At 38.1% G+C, this 14,411-nt stretch overlaps 1 protein-coding gene across 3 annotated transcripts in view; it reads right to left on the reverse strand.

The window, feature by feature from the left end:
• Positions 1 to 736: 736 nt before the first annotated feature.
• Positions 737 to 14,411, reverse strand: part of mrc2 (mannose receptor, C type 2) — a 98,506-nt gene continuing 84,831 nt past the window's right edge. For all 3 annotated transcript variants that reach the window (XM_061905401.1, XM_061905400.1, XM_061905402.1), the window contains 5 exons: positions 13,426 to 13,575; positions 13,231 to 13,344; positions 12,974 to 13,153; positions 2,217 to 2,240; positions 737 to 2,139 (listed from right to left, as the gene is read on the reverse strand). In XM_061905401.1, coding sequence (XP_061761385.1) covers positions 1,919 to 2,139; positions 2,217 to 2,240; positions 12,974 to 13,153; positions 13,231 to 13,344; positions 13,426 to 13,575 — 689 coding nt within the window. In that variant the 3' untranslated portion in view covers positions 737 to 1,918. The remainder of the gene's footprint in view (positions 2,140 to 2,216; positions 2,241 to 12,973; positions 13,154 to 13,230; positions 13,345 to 13,425; positions 13,576 to 14,411) is intronic.

Raw genomic sequence — 14,411 nt, forward strand, 5'->3', positions numbered from 1 at the left:
ATATATATATATATTATCATTATTATGCATTAGGTCAAATCAGTTTTTTTATATGTACTTAAAATAAAATATTTTTGTTAAACATCTTTAGTATTTTTATTAGATTTGGATATGATAAAACATTTTTGAATAAACATATACAGAATTTTGATAAATTGTGGGAGTCGCTTCTTGCTTTTTGAAGTAACATTATTACATGGAGAAATTGCTATTTAGGGGAAAACAATTATATGTTAAATATATATTTATAATTATATGATTATACAAAATGTTTTTTTTAACATACAAAATTTCGATACATTATAATTTTTTTATCTGTTTCACAGTTTAATTACACATATATTTAATACATTTTTAATTAATTCGATTTTTTTATACACATGTATGTCCATGTGATGATTTAATGCACATTTTTGCCTGCTTTGGGGTCAAATTTGATGTTTTTCATGCAGAAATGGTAGTGTATTAATACATTTGCTACAATTAATTTGTTGAATACATATTTAAAATGTACTTCAATTTAAAAAAAACTTTAAATAAAATCAATTCTTTTTTTAAAAACTGTAAAATTATACTGGTATTTTAGAGATTAGAGTAACTATAGAAGCACATTGTATCAACCAATTCTATTGAAGCAATAAACAGCCAAGTGGTGCCCTCTGCTGGACAAAAACAAGCATTGCCGTTTAAATTCAAAACGGCCAACCAATGAAAAGGATTGGAGATTGAGGCTTGAGAACATAAAAACTTTTTATTCATATTTAAAAAAAAAAAAAAAAAGAAGGCGGCTACAACGTTGCCTTAAAAACGAACAAAAAAAAAAAAGAAAAGCTAAGACTTCCGGTCATATTCACAGGGTTGCCACGTAGTCTGATGGAGACAGCCGAGTGGGGATTGTCAGTCAACATCAATGTTGCGTAACTCGCATCGCATGAGGCGCTAGTGCAGCAAACGTCCGCCAGAGGGCGCCCGTTTGCTTCTTTCCGCTGCACCCTTGACTCCTCACCTTCATCCCCATATTCACCTCCTCTTCTTCTTATTCTTCTTTCAACCTTTCTCTCCACCCCCCCCCCCTTTTTTTTTTCCTAAAATCTGACCCCTCATGTCCCAGAGCGCCCCACTCCCACCTTTCCCCCCCTCCCTCTCTAATTTCTGATTGGTTCCAGACGTGCCACTGGGCTTCTTCTTGTCGACTCAACATTCCACAGCTGGAGACAGCACACACACACACACACACACACACTTGCATGTTGGTCCCCCCTCCCTCCCAAAAAAAAAATACCTAAAAGAGCTCCAAAGCATTCCTGCAGAAAATCACTCTAATGCTCCAAAATCTGCTTGTTGGGGGGTAGCAAAAAAAACAAAAAAAAACTAGTGGAGGGTTTTTTTTTGTGTGTGTGTATTTACATTTTGGTGTCCTGCACATTGGGGGGTCTGTGGGGGGTCTCCTTCCTGGGGCAGTGGAAAAGGAAGACAAGTTTCCCAACAGAAAGAAAGAAAAGAGGTGCATAAAAATGGGGAGGGAGGCTGTTTAAGACGGGGGAAAAAACTGCTGAGTCAGCTCCAGTTGGAAGCCAATGCATACACGAGACGCAGTAAAAAAGTGAAAGCGATTGGAGCGTAAAAAGTCCGAGAAAAAGTGCCAAAATGGACAATGATCATTTTATGATTTTTTTTTTTTTTAAGATTCACGCTCACTTTATTTGTGGACCTTCTCCTTTTCCTCCTCCTTCTCGTTGGAAGCGAGACAGGAAGTGGACCTAAAAGTTAAAGTAAAAGAGGACGTGTGAGAACTTGCATTGTTGAAGCTGCTGCGTTCTACACAGCTTTTCAATTCCTTTTTTTTTAGGGGGGGGGTTTAAAAAAAATAAAAATGTCCCAAAAAACATCAAAATGTCCAGTCTGAGCGTGAGCGTTTCTACTCGGGCTGCTCGTTGAGCTCCATGTCCGACACCAGGATGTTCTTCTCCGTCTGCTCCCCTTGGCCACTGTTGGTGCGGCTGTAGCGAGCGCCATCGTAGGACCCCCGCGAGCCCAGGCCTCGCCGCCGGTACAAGTAGATGACGCCGACGATCAGCACGGCCAGCGCCACGCCCGTCACTATGACGACGATCAGCGTGGGCAGGTGGTCGGCGGCCGCTGGTCATGTGATGGGAAATTAGGGTTTAGGGTGGTTTTGATGGCGAAAACGGGGGGAAAAATTCATGGAAACTTACATGATTCCGACAAGGACTCTATCGCTGCAAAGAGAAAAAGAAAATCTGAGACAGGCTCTCAATTAAATATGTCAGTGGGGCCCGAAATCGTGTCTAAAGGAGACCAAGGATAGCTGAATGGCTAAACAACCAGCACCAAATCTAAATGGAACTGGGTTCAAAACCCAGTCAGATCGATCGATAACCAGGAAAGCTTCAGCCGTTGGCGTTCATCTTGTCTATCATAGTTTGCTGAGACAGATCCTCAATTAAATATGTAATTAGGGCCCGAAATCTCCCGAGGAAGACCAAGGTTAGATGAATGATTAAAGCAGTTAGCTTCCAATCAAAGAGGACTTGGTTCAAATCCCAGTCAATTTGATCAGTAACTTACCAAAGCTTCAGAGTTTTGGTCTACCTCCATCATAGTTTACAAAGACAGGTCGTCGATTATATTATTCATTAGGGCCTGGAATCTGCTTGAACCTAGACCCAGGATAGCTGAGTGGTCAACACCACTGGCCACCAAACAATGGGTACTGGGTTCAAATCCCAGTAAGGAGTTAGTGTTTTGTTTAACAATCATTGTGGTTTAGTGAGACAGGTTCTCAATTACATACGTCAGTGGGGCCCAAAATCTAATATCAAAAAGACCAAGGATAGCCGAGTGGTTAAACAACTAGCGCCAAATCAAAACGGACTGGGTTCAAACCCCAGTCAGATTGATCGATAACCAGGAAAGCTTCAGCCGTTGGCGTTCATCTTGTCTATCATAGTTTACTAAGACAGGTTGTCAATTAAATATGTAATTAGGGCCCGAAATCTCCCCTCAGGAAGACAAAGGTTAGATGAATGATTAAAGCAGTTAGCTTCCAATCAAAGGACTCGGTTCGAATCCCAGTCTGTTTTATCTGTAACTTACCCAAAATCCAGAGTTTTGGTTTACCTCCATCATAGTTTACAAAGACAGGTCCTCGATTATATTATTCATTAGAGCAGGGGTAGGGAACCTATGGCTCTCGAGCCAGATTTGGCTCTTTTGATGACTGCATCTGGCTCTCAGATAAATCCTAGCGGACGTTGCTTAATACGATAAGTAATTAATAATTCCGCTGGTAATCACAGTGTTAAAAATAACCTTCAAAATATAAAACATTCTCACGCATTTTAATCCATCTATCGCACCTGTTCAAGAAGTCACATTAATGGTCAAACATTTTTTATTTATCATTGGTTAGCTTCAGAATAACAATGTTATTAAAAAGAATAGGATATGCAGGCATTTAGTTGTTGTAATCAGGGAAAGTCGAAATGAAAGAGAAGGCGTTGGATTCTCTTGTCAGAGCGTGGGACGACACTGTACAAGGGTACAGGTCCACCGGTTTCTCCTCATTGAGCTAAATTGAATCCCGTCTCTGTTAAATTCATTGCTTCTTGTCTGTTTAATAGATGTCAACAGTGTTTGAACCTGACAGTTGTATTGTAGGGCTTGTCCCTGACAGTGTGGCCATGTTTAAGTTTTTCCTGTCTTTGTTTCCTGTCAGCGCTCTTATTTTGTCTGTTTCCTGTCTTTGTTTCCTGTCAGCGCTCTTATTTTGTCTGTTTCCTGTCTTTCTCCCTGAGCGCTGTTTCCCCTCAGCTGGCCACACCTGTTGTCAATCAGCCCGCTCCTATTTTTACCTGATTTGTCTTCCAGTCAGTGCTGGATTATAGTCGCTCCTACCGGTTGTCACCACTACTTGTCAACGTCATTAATACTTTGTTGTAGCTGTGTCTAGTTTTGTTCACTCTGCTCATGCAATAGTTCCTTCTTGTCACAGTAAGTGTTTTGTTCATAGCCTAGTTTGTTATCCGGCTCGTGCGCACCTTTTGTTAGTACCCTTTTGTTGGTTCTTGTTTTAGTTAAAACAAGTTTTAACTTGTTTAATTAAATCATGTTGTCTTATTCAATGCCTGCCACCGTCTTTGCATCTTGGGGTTCGTCAACAAAATGTGACAGTATTTAGTGTTAAAAATATTATACGGCTCTCACGGAAATACATTTTAAAATATTTGGCTTTCATGGCTCTCTCAGCCAAAAAGGTTCCCGACCCCTGCATTAGGGTCTGGAATCTGCTTGAATCTACACCCAGGGTAGCTGAGTGGTCAACACCATTGGCCACCAAACAATGGGTACTGGGTTCAAAACCCACTAAGGAGTTAGTGTTTTGTTTAACGATCATTGTGGTTTAGTGAGACAGGTTCTCAATTACATACGTCAGTGGGGCCCAAAATCTAATATCAAAAAGACCAAGGATAGCCGAGTGGTTAAACAACTAGCGCCAAATCTAAATGGACTGGGTTCAAACCCCAGTCAGATTGATCGATAACCAGGAAAGCTTCAGCCGTTGGCGTTCATCTTGTCTATAATAGTTTACTAAGACAGGTTGTCAATTAAATATGTAATTAGGGCCCGAAATCTCCCCTCAGGAAGACAAAGGTTAGATGAATGATTAAAGCAGTTAGCTTCCAATCAAAGGACTCGGTTCAAATCCCAGTCTGTTTTATCAGTAACTTACCCAAAATCCAGAGTTTCGGTTTACCTCCATCATAGTTTACAAAGACAGGTCCTCGATTATATTATTCATTAGAGCAGGGGTAGGGAACCTATGGCTCTCGAGCCAGATTTGGCTCTTTTGATGACTGCATCTGGCTCTCAGATAAATCCTAGCGGACGTTGCTTAATACGATAAGTAATTAATAATTCCGCTGGTAATCACAGTGTTAAAAATAACCTTCAAAATATAAAACATTCTCACGCATTTTAATCCATCTACCGCACCTGTTCAAGAAGTCACATTAATGGTCAAACATTTTTTATTTATCATTGGTTAGCTTCAGAATAACAATGTTATTAAAAAGAATAGGATGTGCAGGCATTTAGTTGTTGTAATCAGGGAAAGTCGAAATGAAAGAGAAGGCGTTGGATTCTCTTGTCAGAGCGTGGGACGACACTGTACAAGGGTACAGGTCCACCGGTTTCTCCTCATTGAGCTAAATTGAATCCCGTCTCTGTTAAATTCATTGCTTCTTGTCTGTTTAATAGATGTCAACAGTGTTTGAACCTGACAGTTGTATTGTAGGGCTTGTCCCTGACAGTGTGGCCATGTTTAAGTTTTTCCTGTCTTTGTTTCCTGTCAGCGCTCATATTTTGTCTGTTTCCTGTCTTTGTTTCCTGTCAGCGCTCTTATTTTGTCTGTTTCCTGTCTTTCTCCCTGAGCGCTGTTTCCCCTCAGCTCGCCACACCTGTTGTCAATCAGCCCGCTCCTATTTTTACCTGATTTGTCTTCCAGTCAGTGCTGGATTATAGTCGCTCCTACCGGTTGTTTGTCACCACTACTTGTCAACGTCATTAATACTTTGTTGTAGCTGTGTCTAGTTTTGTTCACTCTGCTCATGCAATAGTTCCTTCTTGTCACAGTAAGTGTTTTGTTCATAGCCTAGTTTGTTATCCGCCTCGTGCGCACCTTTTGTTAGTACCCTTTTGTTGGTTCTTGTTTTGGTATTTAAATTAAATCATGTTTTCTTATTCAATGCCTGCCACCGTCTCTGCATCTTGGGGTTCGTCAACAAAATGTGACAGTATTTAGTGTTAAAAATATTATACGGCTCTCACGGAAATACATTTTAAAATATTTGGCTTTCATGGCTCTCTCAGCCAAAAAGGTTCCCGACCCCTGCATTAGGGTCTGGAATCTGCTTGAATCTACACCCAGGGTAGCTGAGTGGTCAACACCATTGGCCACCAAACAATGGGTACTGGGTTCAAAACCCACTAAGGAGTTAGTGTTTTGTTTAACAATCATTGTGGTTTAGTGAGACAGGTTCTCAATTACATACGTCAGTGGGGCCCAAAATCTAATATCAAAAAGACCAAGGATAGCCGAGTGGTTAAACAACTAGCGCCAAATCAAAATGGACTGGGTTCAAACCCCAGTCAGATTGATCGATAACCAGGAAAGCTTCAGCCGTTGGCGTTCATCTTGTCTATAATAGTTTACTAAGACAGGTTGTCAATTAAATATGTAATTAGGGCCCGAAATCTCCCCTCAGGAAGACAAAGGTTAGATGAATGATTAAAGCAGTTAGCTTCCAATCAAAGGACTCGGTTCAAATCCCAGTCTGTTTTATCAGTAACTTACCCAAAATCCAGAGTTTCGGTTTACCTCCATCATAGTTTACAAAGACAGGTCCTCGATTATATTATTCATTAGAGCAGGGGTAGGGAACCTATGGCTCTCGAGCCAGATTTGGCTCTTTTGATGACTGCATCTGGCTCTCAGATAAATCTTAGCGGACGTTGCTTAATACGATAAGTAATTAATAATTCCGCTGGTAATCACAGTGTTAAATATAACCTTCAAAATATAAAACATTCTCACGCATTTTAATCCATCTACCGCACCTGTTCAAGAAGTCACATTAATGGTCAAACATTTTTTATTTATCATTGGTTAGCTTCAGAATAACAATGTTATTAAAAAGAATAGGATGTGCAGGCATTTAGTTGTTGTAATCAGGGAAAGTCGAAATGAAAGAGAAGGCGTTGGATTCTCTTGTCAGAGCGTGGGACGACACTGTACAAGGGTACAGGTCCACCGGTTTCTCCTCATTGAGCTAAATTGAATCCCGTCTCTGTTAAATTCATTGCTTCTTGTCTGTTTAATAGATGTCATCAGTGTTTGAACCTGACAGTTGTATTGTAGGGCTTGTCCCTGACAGTGTGGCCATGTTTAAGTTTTTCCTGTCTTTGTTTCCTGTCAGCGCTCTTATTTTGTCTGTTTCCTGTCTTTGTTTCCTGTCAGCGCTCTTATTTTGTCTGTTTCCTGTCTTTCTCCCTGAGCGCTGTTTCCCCTCAGCTGGCCACACCTGTTGTCAATCAGCCCGCTCCTATTTTTACCTGATTTGTCTTCCAGTCAGTGCTGGATTATAGTCGCTCCTACCGGTTGTTTGTCACCACTACTTGTCAACGTCATTAATACTTTGTTGTAGCTGTGTCTAGTTTTGTTCACTCTGCTCATGCAATAGTTCCTTCTTGTCACAGTAAGTGTTTTGTTCATAGCCTAGTTTGTTATCCGCCTCGTGCGCACCTTTTGTTGGTTCTTGTTTTGGTATTTAAATTAAATCATGTTTTCTTATTCAATGCCTGCCACCGTCTCTGCATCTTGGGGTTCGTCAACAAAATGTGACAGTATTTAGTGTTAAAAATATTATACGGCTCTCACGGAAATACATTTTAAAATATTTGGCTTTCATGGCTCTCAGCCAAAAAGGTTCCCGACCCCTGCATTAGGTGCTGGAATCTGCTTTAATCTACACCCAGGATAGCTGAGTGGTCAACACCACTGGCCACCAAACAATGGGTACTGGGTTCAAATCCCAGTAAGGAGTTAGTGTTTTGTTTAACGATCATTGTGGTTTAGTGAGACAGGTTCTCAATTACATACGTCAGTGGGGCCCAAAATCTAATATCAAAAAGACCAAGGATAGCCGAGTGGTTAAACAACTAGCACCAAATCTAAATGGAACTGGGTTCAAAACCCAGTCAGATCGATCGATAACCAAGAAAGCTTCAGCCGTTGGCGTTCATCTTGTCTATCATAGTTTGCTGAGACAGATCCTCAATTAAATATGTAATTAGGGCCCGAAATCTCCCCTGAGGAAGACCAAGGTTAGATGAATGATTAAAGCAGTTAGCTTCCAATCAAAGAAGACTCGGTTCAAATCCCAGTCTGTTTTATCAGTAACTTACCAAAAATCCAGAGTTTTGGTTTACCTCCATCATAGTTTACAAAGACAGGTCCTCGATTATATTATTCATTAGGGCCTGGAATCTGCTTGAATCTACACCCAGGGTAGCTGAGTGGTCAACACCATTGGCCACCAAACAATGGGTACTGGGTTCAAATCCCAGTAAGGAGTTAGTGTTTTGTTTAACGATCATTGTGGTTTAGTGAGACAGGTTCTCAATTACATACGTCAGTGGGACCCAAAATCTAATACCAAAAAGACCAAGGATAGCTGAGTGGTTAAACAACTAGCACCAAATCTAAATGGAACTGGGTTCAAAACCCAGTCAGATTGATCGATAACCAGGAAAGCTTCAGCCGTTGGCGTTCATCTTGTCTATCATAGTTTGCTGAGACAGATCCTCAATTAAATATGTAATTAGGGCCCGAAATCTCCCCCGAGGAAGACAAAGGTTAGATGAATGATTAAAGCAGTTAGCTTCCAATCAAAGAGGACTCGGTTCAAATCCCAGTCTGTTTTATCAGTAACTTACCAAAGATCCAGAGTTTTTGGTTAACCTCCATCATAGTTTACTAAGACAGGCCCTCGATTATATTAGTCATTGGGGCCTGCAATCTAGCACAACCTAGACCAGGAATAGCTGAGTGGTTAACACTGTTTGCCACCAAACAAGGGTTACTGGTTTCAAAACCCAGTAAGGAGTTAGTGTTTTGTTTCACCGTCATTGTGGTTTAGTGAGACAGGTTCTCCATTAAATCTGTCAGAGGGGCCCGAAATCCAATCTCAAGAAGACCAACGGTAGCTGAATGGTTAAACAACTTGTACCAAATCAAAAGGGACTGGGTTCAAACCACGGTCAGATCCATCGGTAACTAGAAAAGCTTCAGCCGTTGGAGTTAATCTTGAAGATCCAGCTGGAGGAGACACAGTTTTATATCAAAGTTTACTGAGCCAGTTTCTCAATTAAATATGTCATTGGGGCCCGAAATCTCCCATGAAGAAGACCAAAGATAGCTGAGTGATTAAAGCAGCTATCTCCCAATCAAAGAGGACTGGATTCAAATCGGCATCGGGTTCAAATCCTAGTCAGGTCGATTGGTAATTAGGAAAGATCCAGCAGGAGGAGTTAAATCTTTTATATCATAGTTTACTGAGACTGGTTCTCCATTAAATATGTCATTAGGGCCCAAAATCCTGCCCCAAGAAAACCAAAGATAGCTGAATGGTTAAACATCTACCGCCAAATCAAAATGGACTGAACCCAGTAACTCTTGCTTGGTGGTCAACGGTGTTAACCACTCATCTTTCCTGGGTCTTAGTCAGCCATATTCCAGGCCCCAATGACAAATATAATCAAGAACCCGTCTTAGTAAACTATGATGGAGGTGAACCAAAAATTCTGGAGCTTTGATAAGTTACTGATCAAGCAGACTAGGATTTGAATTCAGTCCTCTTTGATTGGGAGATAGCTGCTTCAACCACTCAGCTATCATTGGTCTTCTTAAAGGGAGATTTCGGGCCCTAATGACATATTTAATTGAGAAAATGTCTCAGTAAACTATGATATAAAACTTGAACTCCTCCCATTGAAGCATTCCTAGTTATCGCTCAACCTGACTGGGACTTGAACCCAGAACACCTCGGTTAACAGTTATTGGTGTTAACCACTGAGCTATTGTATGTCTTCTTAAGAACAGATGGGCCCCAATAACATATTTAATCGTGAACCTGTCCCCGTAAACTATGATCGAGATGGAATAAAACACAAACTCTCCCAAGGGGAGTTTTGAAAGTCACCTATCAGTCCTACTAAGATTCGAACCCAGTAGCACATGTTGGGGAGGCAACAGTTTTAACCACTCAAGTTATCCTGGGTCTTCTTGAGAGAAGATTCCAGGCATCAATGACAAATAAAATTAGGGACATTTATCACGTTTAAACTACAATGGAGGTGAAACAAAACTGAATACCAATCCACCCAACTGGAATTCGAACCCACAGCCAATAACTGAGTGTGTGTAGTGTTTGTGCTAGTTGCTTGAGCAACATATTGTTGAAAATAAGATAGGTTAATTATAATTGGATTTTAAAAAAGTTAAACATTGATTTTATTTATGTTAACAGATGCTTCTAGCCACAGTTTTGTAAGTTACATAACCACTCGACTGGGATTCGAACCCAGCACTCTTTGTGAACAGTTTTAATCACTGGTTTATCCTTGGTCTTGTGAAGAGAAGATTGTGTTCCATACACAAATGTAATGGAGGACTCCTGGCTCAATAAAGTACGATGGCGTTGGAACAAAACACTGCCAACAACAGTGGGATTCGAACCCAGCACCCTTTTATCTGAGTCAACAGTCCTAAACACTGGGCTAACCTGAGTCTTGTGAAGAAAATATTTTGCTCCATACACAAATGTAATCAAGGACATCTTGCTCAGTAAAGTATGATGGAGGTGGAACAAAATACTGTCAAACAGACTGGGATTCAAACCCAGCACCCTTCATTCCAAGTGAACAGTCTTAACCACCGAGCTATTCTGGGTCTTGTGGAAGAAGAGTGTGTCAGAGAGTGTGGGAGTGTACTTCCTGAGCAGGGTGCTAATAGTAGCAGAACGTTAATATATAAGGATTTTGACCACTGAGCTCTCCTGGGTTAATAATCAAAATAGGTTAATTGTAATGGTATAATTTAAAAAAAAGACAAAAAATGATCAAATGTTAGCTAATATATGCTACGTCATCTGAACCTCCCCATCTAAGCTGTGTGTAATAGCTTACTAATCACTGTACAATCTAATATAATATAATATTTGTCATTATTAATGAGGCAGCACGGAGTTTTAGCAATGGTTTTAGCAATGGTTTTAGCATTTCTGCCTCAAAACGAGAAGGTCCCTGGTTTGTCTATGTGTGGATTTTGCATGTTTTCCCTGTAACTTACCAAAGCTCCAGAGTTTTGTTTCACCCCGTAAGTCCAATGTTAGCATGATATCATTAGCTTGCTAGCATGCCAACTTTTTTAGCTAGTTTTGCAACTTTTTACCCCGGTGTCTTATAACTTGGTATGTGAAACATGCTACCTGTTAACATGCCAACATTAGCACACATGCTACATGTTAGCACTTTCATGTTAGGATGCTAATGTAAAAAGTAATACCAAAGTGCACTATTTGTTGGTGTAGACATAGAGAGTAGCAAAAACTCTAGAAATAAGAATTTTCTAGTTTTAATCATCATTGTTATTGCTACATATTATTTTATAGACATTATAAGATATCATATATTCAAATTACTTATTTATTCATTAAAAATGGTTGGGTTGTTTAATTGTGTTCATCATGAATAATAATAAAATCAATAAGAATCTTTATCAATATTATTTCTTTTCATGATAACACTACTATCAAATGAATATTATTTTTATTAATTACTATAATGATAATAATTATCATTGGTTGTCTTTTTCTCTCTTTTTAACTTGTTAATATTATTATACTGTAGACCAGGGGTCACCAACACGGTGCCCGCGGGCACCAGGTCACCTGTAAGGACCAGATGAGTAGCCCGCTGGCCTGTTCTAAAAATAGCTCAAATAGCAGCACTTACCAGTGAGCTGCCTCTATTATTTTAATTTTATTTATTTACTAGCAAGCTGGTCTTGATTTGCTCGACATTTTTGATTCTAAGAGAGACAAAACTCAAATAGAATTTGAAAATCCAACAAAATATTTTAAAGACTTGGTTTTTACTTGTTTGAATAAATTCATTTATTTTTTTTACTTTGCTTATAACTTTCAGGAAGACAATTTTAGAGAAAAAATACAACCTTAAAAATTATTTTAGTATTTTTGAACACATACCTTTTCACCTTTTAAATTCCTTCCTCTTCTTTTCTGACAATTTAAATCAATGTTCAAGTAAATCATTTTTTTTATTGAAAAGAATAATAAATACATTTTAATTCAATTCTTCATTTTAGCTTCTTTTTTTCGACGAAGAATATTTGTGAAATATTTCCTCAAACTTATTATGATTAAAATTTAAAAAAAATATTCTGGAAAATCTGTAAAATCACATTTAAATCTTATTTCTAAGTTATTTGAATTTCTTTTAAAATTGGTGTTCTGGAAAATCTAGAAGAAATAATGATTTGTCTTTGTTAGAAATATAGCTTTGTCCAATTTGTTATATATTCTAACAAAGTGCAGATTTGATTTTAACCTATTTAAAACATGTCATCAAAATTCTAAAATTAATCTTAATCAGGAAAAATGACTAATGATGTTCCATAAATTCTTTTTTAAATTTTTTCAAAAAGATTCGAGTTAACTAGTTTTTCCTCTTCATTTTTTTCGGTTGAATTTTGAATTTTAAAGAGTCGAGATTGAAGATTAACTATGTTTCAAATTTTTATTTTTTTCGTGTTTTCACCTCTTTGAAACCGTTTAATTAAGTGTTTTTTTCATTATTTATTCTCTGCAAAAAACGTCCCGTAAAAGGAAAAAAAATGTACGACGGAATGACAGACAGAAATACCCATACATATATATATATATATATATATATATATATATATATATATATATATATATATATATATATATATATATATATATATATATATATATATATATATATATATATATATATATATATATATTAAAGGTAAATTGAGCAATATGGCTATTTCTGGCAATTTATTTAAGTGTGTATCAAACTGGTAGCCCTTCGCATTAATCAGTACCCAAGAAGTAGCTCTTGGTTTCAAAAAGGTTGGTGACCCCTGCTGTACATCTATTGCTGCATGTTATTGTGGCGCACATTATAAGATCTTACATATTTTAACTCATTTATTATTTATTTAGTTATTTAGAAACTATTATAGTGGCGTGCTTGTGAGGAGTGTACAGTTGCTACTTTTTCAGTTTGACTGTAAAAAGGAGATAAGAATGAAAATGATCAATTCCTGGTTGGTTTAACGTACTTCTTGGTCGCTTGCAGATGACGCCGTGGGTTCGATTCCTGCACGAGCCAGGCTTCCACAGTCCGCTGTTGCTCTGAATCCAGAAGCAGGAGTTTGGCGAGAGGACGGAGAAAGCGACGTCGTGAGCTTCCCAGTTGGTGTAGGACATCTCGCTTTCCTCGCTCCACACCAAACCTCGACCTGCGAGCCAACAAACAAAAAAATTATTCACTCCCGAGCGCCTTTGAGCCTCTTGGATGGGCCCAAAAAAAAAAAACCTTTGACGCTGATTCCCAGCCAGGCTCCGTGCGCCTGGTCGGAATAACTCTGAATGTGCTCCCACACAAATGCGTTCTCCGTCTCGTCCAAGATTGAGAGAAGCTCGGCTCCCACTGGAAAAAAGGGAGAAAGAAAAGGTGGTGAAGAGATGGTACGCCATGACATCATCTGTGCCGTCAGACAGCAGTCCTGACCATTTTCGCAGGATGCGCGGGCATCTTGTTGGAGTTTCATCCTCTGCAGGTTGAAGGCGTAGCAATGGTTCCTGAAGGACACCCACGCCCACTCGCCCACAGCACGAGGACAACTTCCTGGGTAGATCCACTGGTGGGACACCTGCTCGTCTGCTCCACAAGCAAAGCAAACTTTCTATTTCTGTACGTTGCAAACTGTCATTCCACAACTTCAAAAATAAATACTTAATGGTCAAAATCCTGCAAGTCTCATCAGAACAAAACAATTACATTCATTAAGGTGTATATTTAATTGTATTTCATCAATTTTATTTTCTTCATTTTTTTCACACTCTTTGAAATTTTTTGTGCTTTTATTTATTTAATTATAATCTATTTATTTTATTTTGTCGATATATTTATCAATAGTTTTTCACAATTTATAAAAACATTTTTGTTCATTTAATTCATTTTATTTTCCTAATTTTATTTTTATTTTGACCATTGTTGTACCGCATTTCGTAGTTTTTGTACTATTCTTGATTTATTTAATTTTACCACCATTTATTTAAATTTTTTTTTTTGCTATTCATTTATTTAGTTTGTCCAACATTTATTTTATTTTGCAATAACTTTGCCTGTAGGTTTTCCGAATGACTAACATTTTTATTTTGTACTTTCATTTCATCATATTTTTCTCATTTTTAATTGTATTTTTATCATTGGCTTCATTTAACTGTATTCTCTCCATTTAATTAATTTTGTCCATTTGTTTCACTGTATTTTGCCATTTTCATTTATTTGATTTTATTTCCCCATCATTTATCTTACTTAAAAAAAAAATACTTTTCATTATATTTTTGCACAATTTTAATATTGTGTCAGTTAGTTTATACCATTTGATTTGATTTTCCTAATTTATTTAATTATTTGATTTTATATCTCCATCATTTATGTTATTTTGTCAACACTTTTTTCAATATATTTTTGCACAATTTAAAAATGTT

This window comes from Nerophis ophidion, linkage group LG07, assembly GCF_033978795.1.
Source record: "Nerophis ophidion isolate RoL-2023_Sa linkage group LG07, RoL_Noph_v1.0, whole genome shotgun sequence".
NCBI classification, from domain to species: Eukaryota; Metazoa; Chordata; class Actinopteri; order Syngnathiformes; family Syngnathidae; genus Nerophis; species Nerophis ophidion.